Source organism: Arachis hypogaea, chromosome 3, assembly GCF_003086295.3.
Source record: "Arachis hypogaea cultivar Tifrunner chromosome 3, arahy.Tifrunner.gnm2.J5K5, whole genome shotgun sequence".
Lineage (NCBI taxonomy): Eukaryota > Viridiplantae > Streptophyta > Magnoliopsida > Fabales > Fabaceae > Arachis > Arachis hypogaea.
The window spans coordinates 128,238,644-128,264,968 of NC_092038.1; the positions used below are offsets into that span (position 1 = coordinate 128,238,644).

General features: G+C 30.8%; 2 protein-coding genes and 1 long non-coding RNA gene across 6 annotated transcripts; all 3 read right to left on the minus strand.

Annotated features, from left to right (window-relative positions):
• Positions 1-4,056: 4,056 nt before the first annotated feature.
• LOC112782320 (uncharacterized) lies at positions 4,057-6,104 on the minus strand. Its single transcript, XR_011877345.1, has 3 exons — positions 5,661-6,104; positions 4,863-4,978; positions 4,057-4,351 (listed from the first exon to the last, which is right to left on the minus strand). It is a non-coding gene; the product is annotated as an uncharacterized lncRNA (long non-coding RNA).
• A 3,608-nt stretch (positions 6,105-9,712) lies between these two features.
• On the minus strand, positions 9,713-11,866 carry LOC112791486 (squamosa promoter-binding-like protein 3). Of its 4 annotated transcripts, XM_072233504.1 has the most exons (4): positions 11,060-11,866; positions 10,849-10,881; positions 9,966-10,118; positions 9,713-9,841 (listed from the first exon to the last, which is right to left on the minus strand). In XM_072233504.1, exons 1-3 carry the CDS (start codon positions 11,416-11,418, stop codon positions 10,010-10,012), a joined length of 501 nt encoding a protein of 166 aa, XP_072089605.1. In that variant the 5' UTR covers positions 11,419-11,866; the 3' UTR covers positions 9,713-9,841; positions 9,966-10,009. The 4 variants fall into 4 exon arrangements, with proteins under 4 accessions (XP_072089605.1, XP_072089606.1, XP_025690126.1 ...); XM_072233505.1 differs by lacking the exon at positions 10,849-10,881 and having other exon boundaries at positions 11,060-11,529; XM_025834341.3 differs by lacking the exon at positions 9,713-9,841 and having other exon boundaries at positions 9,898-10,118.
• A 9,386-nt stretch (positions 11,867-21,252) lies between these two features.
• On the minus strand, positions 21,253-25,730 carry LOC112791487 (mitochondrial arginine transporter BAC1). The gene is made up of 9 exons (XM_025834343.2): positions 25,330-25,730; positions 24,049-24,138; positions 22,881-22,982; positions 22,616-22,720; positions 22,418-22,516; positions 22,155-22,343; positions 21,947-22,045; positions 21,706-21,841; positions 21,253-21,608 (listed from the first exon to the last, which is right to left on the minus strand). Exons 1-8 carry the CDS (start codon positions 25,450-25,452, stop codon positions 21,707-21,709), a joined length of 942 nt encoding a protein of 313 aa, XP_025690128.1. The 5' UTR covers positions 25,453-25,730; the 3' UTR covers positions 21,253-21,608; position 21,706.
• Positions 25,731-26,325: the final 595 nt, after the last annotated feature.

Below are 26,325 nucleotides of genomic sequence, written 5' to 3' on the forward strand. Positions count from 1 at the left end.
TGAGTTGGCTATCTAAATTACAGACTGTTGTAGCTTTATCTACTACAGAAGCTGAATATATGGCAGCTACACAAGCATGCAAGGAAGCTATTTGGATCCAAAGATTGATGAAAGAACTCAGGCACAAACAACAAAAGATTTTTGTGTATTGTGACAGTTAGAGTGCCTTGCACATTGCAAGAAATTCTGCCTTTCATTCAAGAACAAAACACATTGGAGTACAATATCACTTTGTTCGGGAAGTAGTAGAAGAAGGAAGTGTTGATACGCAGAAGATTCACACGAAAGATAACCTAGTAGATACCATGACAAAACCAATCAACACAGAAAAGTTTGAATGGTGTAGATCCTCATACGGCCTATTGAATACATGAGCAACATAAATTTTAAAATTTATCAAAATTTGCTTTAAGTGAGAGATTGTGAAAATTAGTAAAACTAATTTTAGAAAATAAATAAATAAATAATAACTAAATAAAATGAAAGGTAATAAACAATTCTAATTTATAACTTAGAATTTTAATGGTTGGAAAAGAGAAGAATTATATACCTCTAATTGACGGATAGTTTATATTAAAGAGACTCACCTATAAATTGAGTTTTCTTTGATTCATTTCAATAAAGTCATCCAGATAGAATAACATAATATTTCTTTGAGTAGTTTTCTCCTATATATGATAGAGAGAAGTCTGTTCTCCTTTTGTCAAGAGATAGTGTTATTGTAGTCTCCTTGTGATAGAAAGAAGTTGTAATTCTCAAAGAAAGTTATTCAATTATTTTCATAGTTTAAACAAATTTCTAATTTTTTATCTCTATATTTTGCTGTGTCATTTGTCTGGCACCTAACAATCAGCAACTAGTTTTAATACAATAAAACTATATTTATCTCTAAATTATTTAATTGTGCTTATAGCATTGAAAAAGAAAGGATACATGTGTCTCTTCACCGCACCGAACATATGCATGTTGATACGTGTTATGTCAAGTAATAATGAAATGAGATATAGCATTTTATTGTGGAATTTTATACTAATTTGATAAATTTTTAGATGTGTTCTAAAAAATATCTTAAGTACGATCGTATTAGTTTGTATGGAAATAAACCTACAAAATAAACTAATTTTAATTAAACATTAGCTAAACACCAAACAATAACAACAGTAAAAAAAGTACAATTTTCTTAAATAAATAAAATGGGTTTTAAAATGACCTGATTATACATTTTGATAACAGAAATCGTAATTGTATTTTTTCACGAATTTGTAAAAATCGCTATTGCCAGCAACAGATTAGACCATTTTCATTAGGGAATCCATCCCAATTCTTATTTATGACCCACCTGTCATAAAAAATAACTCCACATTAGCTTTTGCGTCATAAACAATAAATAAGAACTCAAAACATCTCTCTTTTTTCCATTAGACTTTAGTCCCTATTGTGGTCCTACTTAATTAATTAATTAAAATATTTAAAATTAATATAATCATTTTTTTATAATAATATTATTTAAATTTATGATTTAAAATAGGTCAATATTATAAAATATTAAAATAGATAACTTAAATTTGATTAGTATTTTAAATTTTACAAATAAAAATAAATAATCCAACCAAATTTTTTTATAATATATAAAAATTAAATTTATTTTTTATGTAAATAAATTTAATTAATTATGATTCAATATAACAATACAAATAATATTTGATATTGAGTTAATATAATTATTTATATTAATTATGATTTAATATAATTAATTATTAAATAATTAATATAAATAATTAATTAAATAGATATATATCTAATATATTTTTAATTTTTTTATTAACTTACCACATGACATGATTTTATTGGCTGCTGCAAGTTTCTTTTTAGAGGGACTCTCAACCTTGATCCACGTGAAGAGTCTCCCTTCCCTCTTTGCTCCAACGGTAATTGGGTTCCTGTATGTCAGAAGGAGGACCCTATTTTTCAATATTGGAGTTGCTCTTAGGGTATAATATAAACTGCTACTGGTAGCCACAATTTACGTGCAAGAAAGTTTAAACAGAAATTGCTATAGACAGCTGCGGTTTCTGTGGAGTACGATTTGATCATAAACTTAGTTCTAATTAAATAAAATAGATTATTATGTTTATTTTTAAACATAATTAAAGATGTTGATCATGATATTTCTTAACATATTAGGATAAAGTAATTAAAGAAAATACAAAATAGATAATCACATAAGACAAATAATAATAATAATAATAATAATAATAATAATAATAATAATAATAATAATAATAATAATGTAAATTTAACGTAGTATATTTACTAGGAGAAATGGAACACCTTTATCTTTGAATTGATTTGAAGAATCTTTTACCGCGTCGACCTCATGAGGCTGTTTCCTTTTACGCTGGAAAAGTTTGAGGAGGAGAAGAGCTCCGGAAAATGTACTACAAGTTTTAGGCTAACTGAATTGGCTAAGAGTGGCGTGATGAATGTTAGTTTTGGATATCTGATTGTTGGTGATAATAGGAACGTAAAAGAAAGAAACAATAATTAACTCTGAAATGGTTAGGAAGTTAAAAAAATTTTAGGATTTAAAATTTAAATTAATCTTAATTACCAATACATGTATCTATAAAATAGGAATATATTTAATTAAAAAATAATTAAATAATATTAAAGGGTGACAAAAAATTAGCATTTTCTATAAACATCACATAATTAACTAATTTAGGTTGACTAAATGGTCAATTTATTCGTCCGTTTAAATAAGAATTGAAAAATTGAATTTTGTCTTTTGCATACAACAACCAATAAATTAATAACAAATTTTTAAATAAAATTTAAATCTGTTGTAGATCAGTTCTTGACTTGTGAATAATAAAAACGAAAACATCATATAATTAAATCTTAAATCTTCCAAGTGTTTAGGTAGATTTATTTACCCTGTGTTTAAACTGTGCTAGTTTGGAAAACTATATGGGTCTTCTTTTGTCAGCTATATATATATATATAGACATGTCTATCCCATGATAGTTACCTTGTGATATAATTTGCCGGTTTCTCGTGCATTAGGGATTGACTTCTCAATCAACCACCAAGCCAGGCCACCAATCTCTGTTTTTAATAGGTACATAATTAATATTAATTTGTCACATTATATTATTTACATATCATAACGACAATGATAGTGGGGATCTTGTTTTGCCAATGTCCATTCTTATTAGGAAACATAGGTAGCCCTATCCAAATTCCTAACAACACCTCAATATATAGAATTTTCCAACTTGATGTGTATATAGTAGCAGGTAGCCAATTTTTAAATTATGGGGCAAACAGCAACGTGACATTTGGATACCAATAAAAATAGGCAATGTTGGAAGAGGTTGGCGGCTATGCTTAGCTTCAAAGAAATAAGAGAATATCGGACCAATAATAATTCAGTCCTATATAGTAAGCTGTAACTGTATTCGTTAAATTAATTATTTATATGCAGCTAGCCTCACAATTTAGTTTGGTTAATATATTCTATATCTATGAAAGCCACTAACTGAGCCGCGTCAATCATTTTGGCTAACGATTATAATTAGTATTCCTCTAAAGTGGTCACCCTCATACATGGCCGACTATTTTTTTTAAAATATTTAATTACTTTATTAGTCTGTATAACTCTATCAAATTCCTAATTAATTCATACTGTTTAAACATTTATAATTGAGTTCTATTACTCGATAAAATTTTTAATATATCTTTACTAATAGTTATCTGTAAACAAATGCAATGATCATAGGATATTTGCTCATAAATTATTTTATAATTCATCTGACATCAAATATATAAATGAATATTTTAAAAATATTTCATATTTGTTTGAGTTTTTTTTAAGGTTGCGAGAACCGGACCGGTCAATAAACCGGTAAGGTCACTGGTTCAATGATTTACTGGTTCGACTGGGGTTCGATCGGGGTTCAACCGATTTAATTAAATATTAAATAATTATTAAAAAACCTAAAAATAATTTTAAATACATAAATTCAATAATTTCTAACTTAATAAAATTTAAAATTTCACATAATAAATTATCCATTACTTAATATTAGAAGTTTACAAACAACTTCAAACATCAAAATTTAAGTCCATGTGGATGATCAAAGTTTCACACTTTGACTTGTGACTGATGAGCCATTATGAATGCTTTCATTATCTTTATGGGGTGGCATGGACTTTTTAGAGGGTAGACAAGATGGGATGGCTTTTCTTTACTTGAAAAGAAAAATGACATGTGAATTATGAAAGAAATGGACCACATCTTCAAACCACTTTGGAGGGGACTTCTCTGCTTACTTGATCTCGTGGAAGGCTGCATGCAAATGTCATTTGCTTCAATATATAACACATGCTTTACATTTCTCCAATAAAGTTTATTTCGAATGAGTTCTACAAAAGCTTATCCCAGCCACTACCCTAGTAAGTTGTAGTTTATCTAAACACACACAAAGCTGATCTTAGAGATGTAAAATATATGTTGAAATTTTCAAATGTAATGATTATTATTGAGTATTTTCTATTTACAATTCTTAACTAATACCTTGGCAAAATCTTTACTAAAATACTTTCACAAGTAATAAGGTACTGTGTTTTGATTCTTAAACTGAACAAACTTATAGCTTTGAAAAGCTTTATTTTTCAATGTAATGAAAAGAGTTCAAGTAATCATGTGAAACCTATGCCTTTGCCTATGGGACTATTCTATAGTTGTCTAACAACATATTTTGGTAAATGATCAGCATGTTCATGGAAGATATAGTTTAGCAATCAGAATCAACACAAGAGAAGAGTAGGATATCCATTCAAAGTATATATACACATACTTTTTCATTCAAAAATTCTTGGAGCCTTCGCTGGACGATTTGTATATCCTGTAAGCAGCAATGCACATTGTGAAGTTACCAATAACGGTCAGCGCCGCTTGAAGAGCCACCAATACCTGCAACTCATTACAGAACTCCTCATTCATTTTGTATGTTCAACCTATTTCAATAAATTCGAGAGCACAAGTGCACAACTCATTAATCCTAAAATTATCAATAATTATAATATAATTGTGAATCATACAGAATTAGCATTTATATGATATTTATAGCATCAAATAACCCAATTCACTGATGAACAAATAACCTCAGCAAATAAATCAAAAACATTCAAAGAAAATCAAATTGATGAAGCAGCAAACAAAAATCAGAAGCAATTAAAACCCAATTCACTGATGAACAAATAACCTCAGCAAATAAATCAAAAAAATCAAAGAAAATCAAATTCATGAAGTAGCAAACAAAAATCAGAAGCAGCAAACAAAAATCATGAAGCAATCAAAAACAAATTCACTGATGAAGGCAGAAACATGTTTAAACAGATATAAGAACAAATATAGGAAGCAGAAACATGTTCAAATTCAACTTTAGCCCAATTTAAGCAGCAAAAAATTGAAGCATCAAAATTAAACAGATATAGGAACAGAAACATCAAAGATAAACATGAAGTCATGAACAGAAAGGAACATGAACAGAGAGCAACATGTTTTCTGTGATACAGAGGAACAGGAACAAGAACAGAACCATGAACAGAAACATGCCCACATACATGAACCGAGGTGGAAGGCAGAGTATTACCGACGACGACGGTGGAGGTGGAGAGCTCGGCGACGACAGTGGAGGTGAAGAGCTGGGCGACGACGGTGGAGGTGGGGAGCTGGGCGACGGTGATGGAGGAGAGGCGCGACGGTGGAGGTGGAGAGCTCGGCGACGACAGTGGAGGTGGAGAGCTGGGCGACGACGGTGGAGGTGGGGAGCTGGGCGACGGCGATGGAGGAGAGGTGCGACGGTGGAGGTGGCGAGCTGGGCGACTGCGATGGAGGAGCGGAGCTCCGCGACGGCGATGGAGGAGAGGTGCGACGGCGATGAGGGGCTGTGGCCTGTGCGAGGGTGAGAGGGTGAGAGAAACTGAGATACTGACTGAGTGTGGTGGCTGGTGGCAATTAGGGATTTAGGGTTCGTGAAGGAAACCTGATGCTGATAGAGTGATAGCCCTTTTCTCTTTTCTTTTTTTTTTTCTTCTTCAAAACGACGCCGTTTTGAAGTTTAGTATTCAAACCAATAAACCGTGAAAAACCGGACGATTTTTCCGGTTCACCGGTTAACCGCCGCTTCGACCGGCTTTTTCACCGGTTTTTTACCAGTCGGTTTCTGACCTTACCCGAATCGGTTAGGTGACCGGTTCCTGGTTTTTTCGATTGAACCGGCCGGTCCGGTTCGGTTTTCAGAACCATGGTTTTTTTTATATCAAAATTAAGGATTCAATACAGTAAGGAATTAAGAAAAGAAGCTACCTTCTCCCTTTTTTTAAATCATTTTTAGAATGAAGAGGCATATTATGGGCTTTGTTTTTCTTAGGTCAAAGGGAAATTTCTAATTAATACTTTTTTCTAGGCACTCATAATCTCAAATAGAACATTATTTTTCCAGTAAACTTATTGGCCAACTAGCTGGCCGGCCTGCGTTGTGATTTTCTTCTTGGGTTTCTGTCTGCATTGGCATTTTAATAGCTTAACGTTATTGACCCAAAACGGTAACTAAATTTTTAAAATAAAATCACCCCGTCCAAAAACTGTTTTGCTATATCCATCCGTTGTTTGGATTTGAATGGGCCTAATGTTATTCATTGTAGGTTCTTCCTCTTTATCTTGTCAAAAATTTAGCAGCCATTAGTTTTCTTTAATAATAAAAAAAACTAATAAACTTTAGTTTAGTGGTGTTTGGTAAAAAGAAAAATCTTCTCCTTTGAGAATAATCAAAAAAAGGAATCAATTGGAACATAAAAACGTGACTGAATTGGTCCTAGTTACTCTTCGGGACGGAGTGGACAGCTCACTCGTCCGCTTAAATAAATATCGGGAATTCGATCCATTAACCAGCGGCAGACTCTTAAATAGAGTTTAGATTCGTGAGGGATTAGTAACCTGTCAAGTTAAAAGATATTGTGGACAACCAAAAAAATAAAATTAATAAAAGAGAAAAGAGGATACTTTTTTTGAGAAGTTTATATATATAAATAGAAAGTATGTTTAAGGATAAAGGTAAATCAAGATATTTTAAAATTACATTAAAAAATAGTTGAATTTACTTTTATTTCTTTAATAAAATTAATAAAAATGGTTTTAAACATTTTTTTATAGAGACTAATAAATTAAAATCTCCCTTGAGGGATCTATTTGACGCTAAATAATTTGTATATCATTTTAAAAAATTCAAATTTCTTTAAAATAGGCTATACAGGTTAATTTTAAGAATATTGGCCCAAGTTTTTCATAAGTTGCGAAAAGCAACTATTTTTTTCTCTTTTGGATTTTGTAAGTTGCGAAAAGCAATATTTTTTTGTGACACATGGCTGCTTCTTTTATGGTCAGTCCATTATATCACCAAACCACCTATTTTTGTTGAATTATACTAATAAAAAATATTTAAAAATTAATTATCTTATTTTGATATAGTTGAGATTTTTATTTTTCATTGCATTATCTTTTGCTTTACCGAGACAGGCATATGTTAGAAAAAGACTCACTACTCCTAGAGGTAATGATTCTGTGAGCTTTTAATTTAGATATCAAATCTGTGGAAATTGGAATAAAAAGGACATTTGTAGGAAATGGTGAAAAAGAAAGAGACAAGCATAAGGAAACCATGTTGGATTATTTAAAGTCGTTACATCACATGCGATGTGAGTGACATACATGAGTTGATCGGTATTTATTCCATTAGGTAGGGGTTCTACTCTAGTCTTAACTTTGTTCACGAACATATTCTGTGTGTTGATTAATTCTACTGTTGATGATAAAGCAACGGCAAGAAAAAAAGGTCCTGCATCAAGTGGTCTATTTGATTTGCCAACACAGCAAAAATGCATAATCTATCTTTCAAAGAGTTCAAAGTTGCGCCTCCATATTAACAGTTTCATGTTAGTAACTATGAGTAATGATGAGTGGTCGCATATCTTTGTCTTTCTAATAAAACAAACACGATATTCACTTTTGCTAGTACAACTACTGGGGACAAACACATTAAGGAAAACTAATAAAAACAAGGCCGTATATATATAGTAACTTCAATTTAGGTGGAGCTATATAGTTGTTATTACTAGAATAGTAATGTGGACACTATTTGTGCAATTAGGCAAAGATAATCGACACTGAAATTAATCAACCATTCAATATAATGATGGTGAAACTTGTAAGGTGGATTGGATGTATTATGGTCATGCTTAATTTACTATGACGGTTATTTATTACTACTTGTTAGAGTACTAAGTGCCTTTTGGATTTTGACAATTAACTATATTTAGGAACATAACTCCTAAAAGTTTCTTGTTTTGATTTAGGTGACATTAATTATATTTGTGGAATATTCAAGATGAATTACTAATTTAAAAGATAATGTTATAAATCGAAATTGATTATTTTACTAATTTTATAATATTTTTATTTGAATAATTCATCATTTCATATTATATAATTATTATAGATAAATTATTTTATACTCCTTTTAGTGAGTTATTAGCATAGAAATGTATTATCTCATATATAAATCTTTAGTATTAGTGAATTAGAAAAGTTGTGGTTTTTTTTGTTTACATAAGTGAGTTTGAATTTCAAAGTTTATGTACACTCCTAAACTACTTATTATTAAATAATTCTTAATCTTAATAGTTTGAGTCTAAGATTTTTTTGTGTACATAGGAATCAACAATAATAAAGTTTTTAACCTCAATTGATACATTAGAGAAAATAATTTTTACTATTCACCATTCAATTATTACTATTATACTTGAAATTTTATTAGTTTAAACGTTAAAGGATAAAGTATTATTTTAGTCCTGACATTTGAGTCGATTTTAATTTAATTTCTAATGTTTCAAACGTCTTATTTCAGTTTTAAAAACTTTTGAACATCATATTTTAGTCCTAAAAAAATTTTAAGCGATTTTCTAAAGTTAAATTTAACTCGAACAATATAGAAAATCAAATTTAACTCGAACAATTCATATATTGACGATTTCAATATGTAAATAATTATTTTGATTTTGAACCGTTGTACAAAAAGAAAATTGAAGTAAAAAAATTTTAATAAAAGATTTTTGTTATTTTTGTAATACATAAAAGATCATTTGTCATTCATTTCGTTCACTATTAGTGTCAAATTAATGATAAGATCACATTAAATCTATTTAAAACGTTTGAAACAAAAATAAAATATTTAAAAAATTAAATTAGAATTTGACCAAAATGTTAGACATTAAAATAATACTTTAGTCAAGATTAAATTATATTAATTCATTTATTTCATTTTTTTAGTATAAGTAAACCATTTTAGTAGCACATGATTCATTTGAAGCCTTTATATTAACTTTGCTAATTACATAGAATGAAGTGATCATATTAAAATATCAAGTAGAATTCTCAACAAAATTTTAATTATGCAAACACATGTATCTATAATTGGCCATGTAATAGGAATAATTAGGATGTACTCTATTGTATGTTAAAATTCTTAAATAAAAATAAATGAAGTTTATTATTTTTTATTTTATTGTTAAGTATATATTCTTTTAATTGATTTTTACAGCTATATTTATTTTATTTGATTAATTAATGATGTGATAGACAACTCAATGATAATATTATTTGACTTGATTAATTTCCTCGAGAGAATTCAGTGCTAATAAATAATACTAAAATAATAGACAACATCAAAGAACTTCAAATCCTCGTTCGGAAATGTTATCATGGACCAGAATAACCCTGGCAATAATTTTTGACAGAAGATAGAGAGCTTCCAAAGGTCAGAGAAACACAGATAAAATCAATAATTAGATTAATTAGGAAGGATTCATGGCAATTTTTATTATAATCATCATATGCTTGCCTCATTCAGCGAAAGAGTACACTTCATTCTCCAAAGAGTACACTTCATTCTCCATGGTACTCAATTGCATTTTTGCGACGCCTTTCATTATGCCCCGCCAAACGTCTCCTACAGCTTCGTTTTGAGTCATCAAACTCCGAAAGCTCATGAAATCTTTAAATATTAAGTAATAAGATGTTGAAGTTAGTTTTCATGAGAATTTATCTTAAATCTTATCTTTTTAGTGGAGAAAAATGTACTATAAGATCATGCTTCTCTCTTACACCCTAAATGATTATGATGATCTAAATGCATATATCTTCCAATTGAACATATTATTCTAAATCTAACAATGGATGAATAACATGGGTGTGCTGTTTAGATCATAGTATATCTTTATTTTTTCTGGATAGGTAAGGCCTTATCTTGCCTGATACAACTTACTTGTATTTTATATCTTGGAAAAATAATGTTAACTGTGGAAATGATATGAACTTATATAGTTAAAGTTTTATATAATAGAAGTCATTCAAAAGATGCAATAATAAACAATAATGGCCAAATCTAAGCAATAGTGGTAATGTTAAAAGTCTCTGATTTTGGCTGTTGTAAAATCTTTTAACAAAATTATTAAGTCACAACTCACAATTGCTGAAATAGTTTAATTTATATCAGTAAATAGAAACTTGTCCCTGATTAATAATTAAAATTTATTCGATTAGAAGTGAAAATCCCAAAGTAGCTGGTGAGAAAGAACTAATTAACTAACCATATAGAGTAAGAAAGAATTAAACAAAATAAACTAGCAGTGAGGCTTGGGCGCAAGACTCAAGATAATAGAAACTACTAACTAAGATGAATGTATGTCTGAGTATTTCACTTTAACCAATTGACAAAACCTTACTCAACAAAGAGAGGGTCTTCTTTCCCTCTAAGCCTTCACAACAAAGCAAAACACAAGAAAACCAAAATATGAGAATAGATCTCTTCCCCTCAGCCATATATAACACAACAGAAAAAGCACACACACATACATATAAAAATATATATATGAGAGTCAGAGAATAAAGGATATTTGGAATAAAGATATGGATTAGGGTTTTGGTGAAGTGAACCTGCTGCATTGTTGGCAAAACCTTTGTTGTTGTCCTGAAATGTGTACGGAAGGAGCCTTGGCATGGTTCTCACAAACCTTATGTCTTCGATGATACTGCTTTCCCTTGCTCAGATCAGAGTCACAGCCGTCCACCTGACATGACGGTGGCATTGACGAACCTCCTCCACCTTTGAAGCCTCTCTTGCTGCTCATGAGATCTGTCATTGCCCTCTTCCTCCTCCCACCACCACCATATTCTTCTCCATAACCCCCCGTGTCTTCTTCCTCTTCCTCCTCAGTCTCCTCGTCGTCCTCCTCCTCCTCCTCCTCTTTGTACCTCAGCAAGGTTCTCTTCCCTTCAGCCCTGCTAGTGTCCATAGGAACCAACTGAAAGAAAGAGAAAGATCCAGAAGGAGGAGGTCTATGGTGAGTAACTATGAGTCAACAAGGGGCCAAGTAGCTATGACTATATATATAAATGAAAACGTTGATATAAATAGAATAAAATAAAAATAAATAAATGAAGGAAATTAAACCAGAAAAGAAGGGGTAAATAGGATGAGAGAATGGGTGAGGAGTGAGGACCACATAATAAGGGTCTAGCTAGGTCTCCATTTCTTGGTGGTCAACCAGAGGATAAACAGTGAAAAGTAACTCCTTTTGTACCCAAAAATGGACACGGAGAATAAACAATCATGTAGAGAATTTTTTAGTGTAAAATAAAAAAAAAAGTAAATTTTGGTAAATTAATTAGGGATACCATTCATTAATCATACTTCATACAAAAAAAAAGTTATAAAATAAAAGGAGTAGTAGTTGGCTACGTGACTTGCCCATAGCTAGGTATGTACTGTGTACAGCTATATCTCAAGAAGACCTAGCGAAGACTTAAAATCTATCAAACATTCAAACCCATGCTCGTGGCTCTTTTTCTTTTCCCTTCTTGGACTTTTCTTGGACAATAATTTATTTTTTCCTTTCCAAAATTAATAATAACGATAGCCAAGTAATAAGTGGATCAGCTCGGCACTGATTCCTTTTGCTTACAAAATGTTGTTACCATATTTAGTGGTTCTCAACCATCCAACTCAGCTATTTTCAAGGCATGTCGTATATTTGTGTAAATTAAAATTTCCATTCATGGCGGCTTCCTCTCAAATCATTGTCAAAATAAACAAATCCTGAAATAATTAAAGCTTCTTTTTCTTGAAAAATAAAAGTGACCATTGGTTCCGTATCTTTACAGAAGCTAGAGGTTAATTTTTCTTTTATGTGTTATTATATAATAGAGATAGTATATTTTGGCTATTTTCAATATAAAATAATTACGTATTTAACTAATTTAATATATAGTTAAATTATAATAAATTTTAGAACACATTAAATATACTGTAAAATATGTAAAAAAATATATTTATATGTTAAATATATGTATATTTATATTTATTATTATATGATAATATATAATAGATAGTAATTTATTCTTTAACTTTTCTGAGAGTACAAGTAAAAGTAATGCTAGAAAAATAATAGTACAAAATTATTTTATTTAACTTAATATCTATACTTTAATATATATAATATTTATAATTATATATTTATTATATCTAAAGTTATTCATTTATTTTAATAATAATTAAGTTAAATAATACAAAAATTAAAAAAGAAACAAGTACATTAAATAAATCCTAAAAAAGTAAGTTATCCCTCTTTAGTCTTTATGGGCTCTAAACAATAGTTCTCATCAAACATTTTTCGGAAGTAATTACCAAGAAAAGTTTAAGCATATTTAAGCTTTAACACTTCTAATCCTGTTAGAATTAAAGCATGCCTCTTTTTTTTTCTACCGCAAGAACTTAATCACTCATTAAAATGGCCTTTATAACAGAAATAAAAAATTAAACTCAAACTCCTAAAAGTTTTACATTATTGAAGGTATTCCCAATTGCCCATATACTTATTATATAAAAGTTGTGCAATCTCTATCTTATAGGAAAGGAGGAAGTAGTTAACTTTTATTAGGACTGAGCTTGGTTTACATAATAAGTAGGAAAAAATACTGAGAATTAATTATTTTCAACTAACAATTCGTCAAGTTTTTCTTTATTATAATTTTAAACCCTTAACATTTGGTCATTTATTATTTTATTAATTGATTATTGTTTATAAAAAAAATTAGTTCCTTATTAGAAAAATCGTAACTTTAATGTGTGTAGTATTTTTTTGATCAATTATTATATGTAATATTAGAGTTTAGTTTACTTTTTTGTTTTATTAGATATCTTTCACGATATAAATTCACTTTTAAACTTGAATTAGACCTATTTATTTTAACAACTATATTATGTGAATATAAAATATCGGTCACTAAATTATTATATATAAAGAATATGCTTTAAAATATAAAATACATATTAAAAATGAGATTTTTATCTATATAAAGTAAATCACATTTTTAAATTAATTGGCTTCCGATATTATTAGATTGTCATGTTTGATTTTTGTCTTCAAAATATTTTTTTGTAAATCGATATAACTTAAAAACAATAATTTATAAAAAAAAAACCTAGTAATCTAGTTTGTCTTAAATCGATTTACTAGAAAATTCACACTTTTATAATTCAATTTTAATTAAATCGATTTACTATGAATCATCGTTTCTGCATAAATCATTTTTACTTAAAACGATTTACAAGCACCACTCGTCTTATAAATAAGTAAAATTGTATTATGTATAATATGTGTGTGATTTCAAAATGGCCGATGAGAGATTCTTAGTACTAATTCATTATAAGGAAAAATAGGAAAAAATAAGAAAAAATCTCAATAGGGAATTAAGTCAGTAGCAAAGATCCACTAAATGTCTTTGTTCGTCCATTTATCGATTTTGTAGAATTGCAAAATACCATTATACATACGCTTGGGGTGTGTGCAGTAAAGCGAGTGAAAAATTTGTATTACGAGATTTCTATTACGATCCGTAAAGATTTTGTAAAACATAATTCTTTCATAATAAAGAATGATGATGACCTTCGAGTGTTATTTTACTGTCACATAAACTTTTCTATGGTGGGGTCCTAAGTTGTATGTAAAGCTTGTTGATGTCATTGGAAGTTCTGGAGGATCAACCCCAAATTCTTAATCTATTACTTTGGGTGGAGTTTGTACTTTCAAGACCTGTGGTTGCACCGGATGTAGTGTTAGTGAAATCCTCATCCTTAGCTGTTGACTTAAACCATGATAATGATGGTGGTCGTGATATCGAAAACAATCGTATGTTTGCTGAGCTTGCAATTGCGATAATAGCTACTCCTAATACCACCCTCGTTGTTGTTGATGTCGTAAAAGCATATCATAAAGAAGATGCTATGTAGGATCATGATGAGGACGAGGAGCTTGCCATGATAGGTGATGATGACTTAAGTGGCATTTCAGCAAGGCAAGAAGGTCCGTCAAGTTTCGAAGCACAGCAATACCCATCTCACTTTTCAACGCTGAACTTGGAGGCAATACCACAACAAGAATTTCTAGACATGAAGTCTGGTTTAGGGTGCATGGATTCGCAAGATGTGTCAAATCTAATGAGTTCCATCTTGGTCAATCATTTTCTAGCAAAGAGGAAGCTATGTTAAGTGTGAAGAATTATAAGATTCGTCGTGGAGTTGAGTATCGTTTAGTAGAGTCATATCACATCACGTACTATAAAAAGTGCAAAGAATTCGAAAAATGCTACAATTGGTTAATTCGGATTATCCATTGGCAAAGAAAAAGTACTTGGGAGGTTATGAGGTATAATAGACCTCACACATGCTTGGCAACATATGTGTCAAGCGATCACAGACAGACCACCGTGTGATATATTTGTTCATCTTTTTTTATGGTTAGGGCAGAAGCTATTGTCTCGATAAAGGTGCTATAAAATGCATCAGAGAGTAGTTATGACTTCAAATCAAGTTATATGAAGGTTTAATTGGCAAAATAAAAGGCAGTGGCATAGATTTATGGAGATTGGAATGAGTCGTATAACAAGTTATCAAGGTGGGCATTAGATGTGTAGGTGATTATGTTAGGCAATGTTACGATTCTGAAGACGTCTCCTTTTAGAGTTGGCGGCCAAGTTAATGAGTCAATATAGCGTATTTTCACCATCTTTTTTGGATATTCCCGCCATGTGTTAAAGGTTTTAGACACTGCAAGCCACTCATGAGTATTGTTGGGACTCATCTATATGGTAAGTATGACGAAACATTGCTGATCGTGATTGAGATAGAGTTTGACTATTGGTTTGATATTTTGTAGACTAAAGACCCAGTGATGTGTGATTGGGCCAACATAATCGAATATGACTAGTGAATCCAACAGCGGGATAGTGGGAGGAGATTTGAACATATGACCATAAACATCTCAAAGTGTCTTAACTTCATTTTGAAAGGGACAAGGAATCCTTCGTTCACCTCATTGGTCAAGTTAACACATTGTAGGTTGGATTAGCAATTTATGTGTAGAGGGAGAGATGTTAAGGCATAATTAGGACGAATAATTAGTTTCACCAACATCTAATCAAAGCAATAGAGGCTAACAGAAAGGCTTCTAAATTCATCACTGTGACCTTGTACAATAGGTCTAATTATGAATTCATAGTAGCTAAGATAATTTTGATAGACAATTTTTCACTTGAGTCTTACAGAGTGTCATTGAGGGAGTGTATTTGTGATTGTGGGTACTTTCAAGTGCTTCATTATTCATGTCATCATGCCATGACTCATTGGGCACACTTATGCCCTAAATCAGGCTACATATGTTGACGATGTCTATCGTAGGAGCACAGTCTTTAATGTTTATGCGATGGAATTTAACCCTCTAATTCTAGAGAATTTTTGGCCACCACTATCATCCCTGATCTTTTCAAGAAGCGGCCACATAAGGTCATCCCAACATTTGAAGTTTGTGTTCTAGTATCTCTGGATACACAACCACCGCCACCTGAGGTGTGGCATAAGGCATTAACACAAATTACATAAAAAAATAACACAAACATATATATAAGTTTAATATAATCACAAAAACTTATATAAAATTTTAATATATCGCCTAAATAATACAATACAATAAAGTTTAAGACTCACATTAGTATTTTGAAGCAAATCAAGCCTCAACTTTTTCTGGATGACTTTAGGATCCCTCTATATCCTGCCCACCTACAATTACATATATAAAATTTCAAATATTACACAAATATTGATATATACAAATAATTAAAAATAACACTAATGAAATTATTACCTATATGTAAGGGGCCACATCAATGTATTATAGCCATGTGGCCTCAGCGTGGAAAACCATTAAAATATTCACAATTGGAGTAGCAGCAGTGGATTAGCAAGCTATACAACATGTCGGTTCGCTACTCAACACATGTATCGGTACAACCATGAAAGTATTGGCGACTCCAACTGTATCTCCCTAGATTCTCAAGTCTGGCTACATAAGGCAATCACTTAATGTATGCTCGTGCCTCATATTTGTCTCCAAACAGTTAAGAGGATAGCAACATCATAACGTATGCTCAAACATACACTCTAATGGTATCCTCACTCGCATTGGGAAGGAGCACCACAAACCCCTCATAAAACCACGTGTATATGACAGTGAACTTGTCAATATACTCAGCAGGAGGAAGTTTTCTAGAAAGCTACTAGAACCAAACTTATGTTGGCTTCCCATAAAAAATATGCTGTTCAAAATCTGTGAGGCACTCACTAACATAATCACTATCATTCCAAAGCTGGAGCTGGTAGATTACATCTTGTAGTGTAATAATGCATTTACCGAACGACATATAAAATTATGCATCTCAAGACACCACTGCTCAATGAATGGACTAATAAGGGGATAATCAAGCTTAAACTAATGGTCGTTGAATCTAGTTAGGTGGTACAATCCCGCAGCCTCTAAATAAAGAATGGCGCAATCGTGAAAATGCATACCCTGCTACCTATTAATGGTCTTAATACAACAAGTTAGCTACGTCACACAATAATTATTCCACAATGTGTATGTCATGTGTAACTAATTACAACAAGCATTTAAATCATAAAAATTTGTTTCATTCAACCATTAAATTTAAAAATAATCTAATTCGATAAATACTAATTTAACTACAAATTTCAATTCAGAATATACATTATCTATAATAACTCTAAACTAATATAAGACAAATTCATCTTTATTTATAGCAAATTCATTCCGATCAATAATTTTGTATAACATAGACCACAAATCCTACTCTATCTAACCTTATTTATGTCACCAATAATATCACAATCATTTTAAAACTAATATCTTAACAATTAATTTTTTATCTAATATGATGAAACTAGGAATTTGAAATACTAATCTATTCATGTATAGGTCCAACAACATGAGCAACACCATCTATCAGTAAAGACGATCTCTTTCATGTTTATTTTTCATCGCTAATACTTCATTCGTCGAAAATTCTCTGGATTCTCGTTGAATTGCCTTGATTCTCGTTGGATTCTCTCAAAAAAAATAGAGGGTAGAAGTTAAAATGATAAATCAGAATGAGTAAAAATAAATTTTATAATATCTCCTCAAGATAAATTATTTTAACATACATTGATTTATATAGATATTAATCTTCCTAATAAATTAAATTAAGCTGAGTTGATTTTTATCTATTTTTTATCCTAATAAATCGGTTTAAAATAAACTGAATTACTATAAAAAAATATTTTTCTACTAAATTAATTTGTTAGAACAATTTAGTTGAATATACTAAATCAATTTAACTTAAAACCATTTTTTAATTTTTCCTAGCAAATCAATTTAAGTTACATCGATTTATATAGAGATAATTTTAAAATGAATATTAAAACAGGACAATATGATAATATTAGATTTCAATTAATTTAAAAATATGATTTATCTCAATATATATTTTTATATAAATACATAATTAATTTACTATATTTTTATGTGTATACAATATTTTTATATTTTTAATCGTCTTTGTGGGATTTAAATTCGTCGATTGATGAGATGAGACTGTATCGCAATCATCTTGAAATAAGTAATGAAACTAATCAACGGTCAACATAGTCTTTCTTTTTTCAGTTTAAGAAATCTCTTACCAAATGCTGTAAAATAATCTGGTTTAAACTTTAAACTTTTAATAATGTTATTATTAATCGTAATAATTCATAATGCAGAGAAGCAAATTTCGAAGTGAATACCTTCCTTGACCAAGGATATCATAATTCTTTTAATTGAATTTTATTTTATTTTAATTTATGTTATTGACTTTCTTAGCAACCCTTGTCAATTTCTGGGAAAAGTTAAAAAAAAGGAAAGGATTGAAGACATAAAAGATGGTTCCCTACCATTATCCAATGATGTTGAAGACATAAAATAAAATAAAACCAAACAAGTAAATACATAGCAAAAAACCAATAATGAGTATCTTGTCGTCAAATGGGTACAACTTTTCGCATCCGGCTAAAATTGTCAGTTACTGAATGAATTAACCATGAGGTACAACTTTTTTAACTAGCTCGCGGTATTGATTAGGAGATAATAAAAATTAGTTAATAATTAACAAAAAGTTATATGTTTAAAAACCTAAACTTATATAATTAAAATAAAAATTATTCATTGAAAATTTATGTTAATTAGCTAGATATATATTGACTAAAATTTTAACTTACATTTACATTTTTAACCTAATAATATTAATTTTTTCTTTAAAAGACCCTAAATTATAAAAAGAGTGGCAAACCGGGTAGCCTGTTTTACTCCAAAAATGAAACGGACCGTCCGTTCTAAAAGCAGGTTCAAAATACGGTTAATTTTTTTATATATTGAAAAAATTTGGGTGTAATACTTAATTATTGGATTTTATGGTGTTTTTTGAAATTGTGGGAACAGTACAATACGCCCCCCTTGTATTGACAATACGCCCCCTTGTATTGTATATTTTAAATTAAAATATACAATACAAGGGGGCGTATTGTCAATACAAGGGAGGCGTATTGTACTGTTCCCACAATTTCGAAAAACACCATAAAATTCAATGATTAAGTAAAACACCAAGATTATACCAATACGTAAGAAAAAAAATCTCAAAATACTAGTTTGTCAATAAAATAATTTTTATTTTAAAAAATAAATTATATAATTTGAGTATATATATATATAAAAGTATAAAATAAAATAAATAAAATTAATAATTAAAATAATAAAAATAAATTTTATATTTAAAAATTATATAATTATTAATTTTTATAATATTAATTATTATTTTATTTAATAAAAATAAAATAATTTCTTTAGGCTGACGGCTAGCTCATCCCACAGGCGAGTTTGACAATTTTTTTATTTAGCAAATTCTAAATCTTAATCCGGTCTATTTTTTTTGGCGAATTTGACAGATAAATTTGGCGAGTTCAGCCAATTTTATCACCTATATCGTTACTATAATGAATAAGTTTATATTATTAATTGGATTAACTACAAAAAATGTCTTTGAATTATTTAAATATTGACAAAAATACACTCAAATTTTACTATTAACAAAAATACCTTCAAATAATTTAAAAACACAACAAAAATATGCAACAGTAAATATGTATTTTCAAAAAATGTTTTAGAGATTGAATTTTGATGCGCTTTTTTATAAGAATGATTAGAAAAATAAAATATTATTATTTTTAAAATTTGCTGGCTTTTTTGTTAGGTATATATTTTTTGTGATTTTTTAAAAGTATTATTAGATGTTAACAAAAAATTATTAAAAGAATATACTTAACGAAAAATCACCGAATTTAAGAATAATAATATCTCATTTTTCTAATATTGTTTACAAAAAATTACATCAAAATTCAATTTTTAATGTATTTTTTAAGAAATACATACTTAGTGTTAGGTAATCTAATAAAAAATCTAACATTAAATATGTATTTGTCAAAAAATACACTAGAGATTAAATTTAATATTAATTTTTGCAAACATAATTAAAAAAATAAAATATTATTATTCTTAAAATTTGATAATTTTTTACTAAATAAATTTTTTTATGATTTTTAAAAATATTAATGATTGTTAACAAAAAAAATTAAAATATATATATATATAATTAAAAAACACCACTTATTAATCAAGTGGTAAGAATTTAGAAAGGAGTGGAAGTTTACTTGCTACTTTTAACTGGGTCATGCAATATCACTTGGATGACGTGACAGTTCTTTTGGGTGAGAGGAAGGTGAGAAGAGAAGATGTGGTGTGTGGTGGGGGCCGGAATTCCATACTCAACGAGTGTGTGCAATGTGTCTCTATCTGCTGCATTATTGAAAGGAAAAGAGTTGATGCATTGATTTAACAAGTCCTGCCCTTTATGCCATCTCCACGTGTTACGTACTACTGCATGCCCTTGGATCTTCCGCTTCTTATCTCTCATCCTTATTGTAAATTGCATTCACAAAAACACCAACCATATTTGTTTATTTTTATATTTCTATTACGATAACGATGATTGAAGTATTGAACACAAGGCAGACTGACCAAAGGTACCAAAAGCTATTGCGTCAATGCCAATAACACAATACCAGAGCCAAGCCAGAGAGCTGTAGTTAAGCACCAGCAACTTTATTTTTTATTTATTTTTTTTTTTGTCAAGTGGATTGAAGAACTCCAATCCTAAGCATTAGTTCCATGCACTACACACTCATTCGAACACGGGTGCAGCTCCCAGCTAGGCAGGTGATGCTACCATTGATCAAAGGCCTCGGCTGCGCTCCACCATCTGAATTGATCATACACATACTCTTTTTGTGGGCTACGCTCATATCAAGTTTGAAATCAATCCCGGCCCAACAGCCCAGAGACAACCTCCTCTTTGTTCACCCAAAAAGATAATTACTAGAATGTTCCTCAATTATGGAAAATCCCAAGTTTATTTCTTAAATTTTTTGAAAGCCAAAATTTATTTGCAAGATACCGAAGTCTAACAAGTTAGGAGAGGGGTCATACAAGGTGTCACAAGCTGAAAATATGGTACGTGACACGGTCGTAAAGAGAAATGTTATCTCTCTTAGTCTCTTATATATTTTATAATTTTAAAAATAAATAAGTTTTTATACCATAAAAAATATATATACACAAAAGAAACGTACACAAAAAGTTATGCAAATATCATTTGTGAATCGTAAATGCTGCTTTTCATTTGCAAAATGTTAACTTGCATACTTGCACCATTGCATGGCCATGCAATTATCTTGTAATGAATGAAAAATACAATTTCGTTCCAATTATATAGACATTCCTCCCATGAAACTGGAGAAATGAAAACAGGTAAGGGCAGCTAGAAACAAGTCAAACAACGCCCCTTGATAATTTCTTTAACCAAGTCACTAACTCTAAATAAAAGAATTTTGAAAAATGTAAATCTTCCAGAGGAAAGTACGGTAAACTAAACTTGTTCTTCACCCAGCGCGTATTCATGAATGCATATTGGAGCTGAAGCCTCTTGTGGAACATGTGCCATGTAGAATCTACCAAAATGGTACAATAGAAAAAGACCAATTGATGAGTCTAATAATGAAACGTCATGATTATTTTATCACACATTAACACTTGAACGGAACCAACCTCAGTCGTGCCTAATGCCTAACATTTTCATTGCTAGCTCCCAGGTCACAATTGCTGCTGCATTAGCAGGAAATGCTCGGGTTACTGTAGGCCCCAGACCTGTATAACACCCCTTCAATCCACCGCTCCTGTAAACCTTCCAAAAAAAAAAATAGAAAACCCATATTGGATCTCTATATTTGGTATAAAGAAAGATTAGCTATTAAGGAAACAAATGTAGAAAGGTTTTAAGAACTCTTACCGAACTCAGCACCTGAAAAGGATTTCGTGAACAGTTTTTTTCCGGGTTTGTCTGAATTAAAGTCTTTGCCACATCAAGGGGCAGAACCGCCAACCAAAACTAGTATAACAATATAGAGAAACCTTAATTAAAAGAGACTAATAGAGTTAATAGCATATATTTAGTTGCAGCATCAGAAAAGAGTATGATTAGTTATCATGATGCTTACAGACACACCACCAAGACCTCCGGTAATAATCCCAATTCCAATATCAACCAGGTTATTGTAATTGGAACGAACAGCTTTGGCATGTGAATGCAGGTGATAGCGTACGTATTCATATGTGCTGAAAAAGACAGCATTCCCTATTGATTCTCTAAGCAATGTTGTAAAGCCTCCACGAAAAATTCCTGTCACCTGAAAGGTATTGCATCAGCTATAACACATTAATCATTAAATAGGACATAGCACAATGTTTTAGAATTTCTCACCCCTTCACTTTTCACGGTTTTAAGGGCACAATCAAGAGGACTACTGTATCTACTGGACTTCGGAACCAAAGAGTCAGTCCCTTGAATCTGCATCCTACACTGTACAAGTTCAAATTTGTATTGGCATCATGGCATGGTTAGAGATTATAGAGCTACCACCAATGACACTGCAGGAAATAAACTTTCTTGTCATTTTACCTTTACCAGCTCCGTCGGACATAACACAAAACTGATGATGGCACCACCATAAGCTGCAGATGGTATTATCACTTGAGGCTGCGGTTCACCACTTTGAACACCTCCCTAGATCATTGAACAGAAACCAGAGCAAACTAAGATATACAGGACAAATAAATCCACCAAACCATTAAAGTTATTGTAATACTCTGTCACATTACAGCATTTTCTGATCAGTGCAAGGACAAATCTAAATAAACCACATTTAAGTAACTTTCATGCCCACCTGAAGGGCCAATTTTGTCTGGGAATATATGCCAAAAAGAAGTGAACTTTCAAAAGCCATCCCGAGAAAAGATGATGTTGCTCCTCTATATAGTCCTTTGATCTGAAACATACTTATTGCTAAATTACATTTTGAAATCTCAAAAAGTCAATCCCCTCAAAATATCTATTTGAAAAAAAAAAAGAAAAATCATGCATACATCACTGCTGTTCATATTGTTAGAAACATAAAATTATTCATGAGCAGACGCATAGCAGCCAAAGCACTTAGCAATTTGCCTTTAGAGTCTACATGATAAGAAGTTAGGAGATCAAACATTTCCATTCTCATTTTTATAATTAAAATGAATTCCACCACTAGGAAAAATGGCCCTAGCCATTGACCTTGTCTGAAGCTAACAGACTCTTGGGTAAAGGACTTTGTTGTCATGGGGGGTTCGGCTATATTTTTATGTTGGTTGCCGAAGACCTAACACAATCCTCCTCCTTTATCCGGGCTTGGGACCGGCTATGTACTGCAAGTGTAACATAGGCGGAGTTGGGTAAAGGACTTTGTTAGAGATGTAAAATCATTCATAGGCCTCTACCAAACAGCTTTGGGGTAAGCTAGTCTTTAACACATCTGCGAATGGATAATACCATCAATATTGATTATGAGATGAGATAAGACTACATTTAGTCATGCCTCACCTATCACCCATGTCTTTACTTCTCAACTCCAGTGGCAAAATATGTTTATAGGATATAACCAATTCCTAAAACCTTCACTCCCTTGCTTCTAAAATCTTGGAGGCAGAACTAATAGTAAAAAGAAACACGTTGGAGGTGAAAAAATTTAAAAGTTTAGGGTAATTATTGTACTAATCTATCTCATCAATCGAAATTCAAAGGTGCAATCTGCTGGGAGAAAAAAAAAATCTCAAGAGGAAAGCACCAAAACATGAAAGAACAGAAAACATGACAATTGGACATAATTGGTTCTGCCTTAGTAGGTTAAGGGGTGTTAATAAGGTTGAGGCACAACAAAATCATTACAATAATGATCAAAACATTAACTAGCCTTAATTAGGTTGGCAGTTATATGCTACTTTGTCACTCTTATTTAGACATGAGATGGAATGTATAACCCATTAATTTTTCCTTTGAAAGTTAAAGTTCTAGAGCCATACGCCTTCAGTCTTCAGTATCCTAGTGGTGCAATGCAATCCACTTCTATAGCGAACCACATGTTGTCCTGTGTTGTGCTTTTGCAGTTTCACCTAATAAATGGAAGAGAAAAAAGTTCATAAATATGCTATAGTTTCAAAAAAGAGAAAAGAGAATAATTAAAACTCTACTAAAACACAATAAACTTCATGCTGAAATCACCAACAAACAAGCAAGAAAGACTTAAAACAAATGCTTGTGTTTGACATAAGTCTTAATAACGATCTAATTACTATAATTAAATTTACAATTGTAAGGATTGTGATCAACAGAGAGACTACTGTCATAAAATATTACGTCACCTAAATTTCTGGATATGCAGGTTATGTTCTGTAGCTGAAAAATGAGCAATTGCTGGTCTAATAACCATACATGTTGTTCCACTCCCTTTTCAACTCCAAGTCATACTGTAATTTTATTCCCGTTGATTTTAATCATATAAGAAAAGTTCAACGTTGCCTCTTTTTCTGATTATTACAAGTATACCACAATCTGGACCCAAGAAAAAAAGGGACAAACCGTTTCATCATAACCCCATTTAAAGAGCTTTATTATTCCTAGTGCGAGGATTTATTAACCTCTTGTCGGGTACATGACTTTATTTGAAGATACATGCATGTTGCTCACTGACCAATAGAAATGCAAAGAGGTTGACACAGGAAAGCAGTACAACAACAATGCATGCACCAAGGAGAAAGGAAAATCCTTATCATTTTCTTCCATGGAAGCACCTCTTAGATTAATTAAACCCTCCAAAACAAACAGTTTTCAAAATTGTCACTATTTTCTTCATTGCTTGCTATCATTCAACTTATACATTCTCAGATAATTTGAAAAAGGTTAATTGTAAAGCAGTAACGCACTGATAAGATAACCGAGCAAATAAGTAAAGTATTCAAATACAATATCATCCCTAGATAGCAAGATCAGTAACTATTGTTAAGCAAATTTCAGAAATTGTCAGTTAAAAAGGCGGCATTATCAACGATGAACACATTCTTAAACTATTTAACACCTACCCAACATTAGGTGCCTGCAGCTTGCTTAATAATGGATGGTTGAAAATGAGAAACCCCCCCCCCCCCCCCAACAACAGAAAAAAAAAACCACCAAAAAACACACGCACATTCTACTGTAATTACCACAAACAGTTGATGAATTGAAAATCTTTCGATATTGATTATGCATTCAAATTGAAACCGGGCACCACACGCACACAAAATAAATAAACAATAAAAAGAAACCTTGACGGTGTCAAATGGATGGCCAATGGCAACAGTGGCAACGCCAGCGATCAAACCTGCCACATATTCCTTGTACCCTGATGCTGAAGCTGAAGCTGAAGTTGAAGTTGAAATCTCCTCCATTTCTCTCTAACCTGATGTGGATTTGTGAGCTACATGTTACGAACTATCATGCCGTGTAGTCAATTAGTGTATGCAATCCATCGTCTTGATTGTCGGAATCCTCGACTGACTGCCACAGTGTGTAAGGCGTTAAGGAGGGGCGGCGCGGCGGTCGTCGGTGAGATGTTAAGGTTTGGACGCCGACCACAGAGCTTGATGAATGCCTCTCTTCTCCCTGAGCATTAGTCCCCACTTTGAGAACCACTCACAATTATTGATGTTCTCACTATTTTTGTTAGAGAACAATGTTAAGTAATTAACTTTTTTATCAGTTAATTTTAAAAAAAATTTATTTGTTTTATAAAATAAATTTAAATTATTAATATAAAATATAATAAATAAAAAATTAAGATTTATTTATCTAATAAAAAATACAACGTTAAGATTTAAGAATATTTAATTAATTTGAGATGAGGAGAATATAAATTGTATTAAATATATTATATGTATACAAAAATTAATTATTATATATTTATATATAAATATAAATATTATTTTATATATTATATATACACAAAAATTAATTTTAATATATATTATATATAAATAATTAATTTAGTGATTAATTTTAGTATATATATAATATAATTATTTGTTGAATTTGAATTTATTATTTTTATTTTATATATTATTTTTGTCCTAGCACTTTTTCTGATTTCCAATATGGTATTTGTGTTCTTCTTCTTTTAGTCTTTGTTGTGGTCATGGTAGTGTTCTTTTTCTTTTTTTATGTGTCGTTATTGTTTTCATTTAACTTCTTCTTTTTATTATTGTGTCTTGTTTTAATTATATTTGATTGTCGTTGTTTTTATTTTTTTTTATTACGTCTGATCT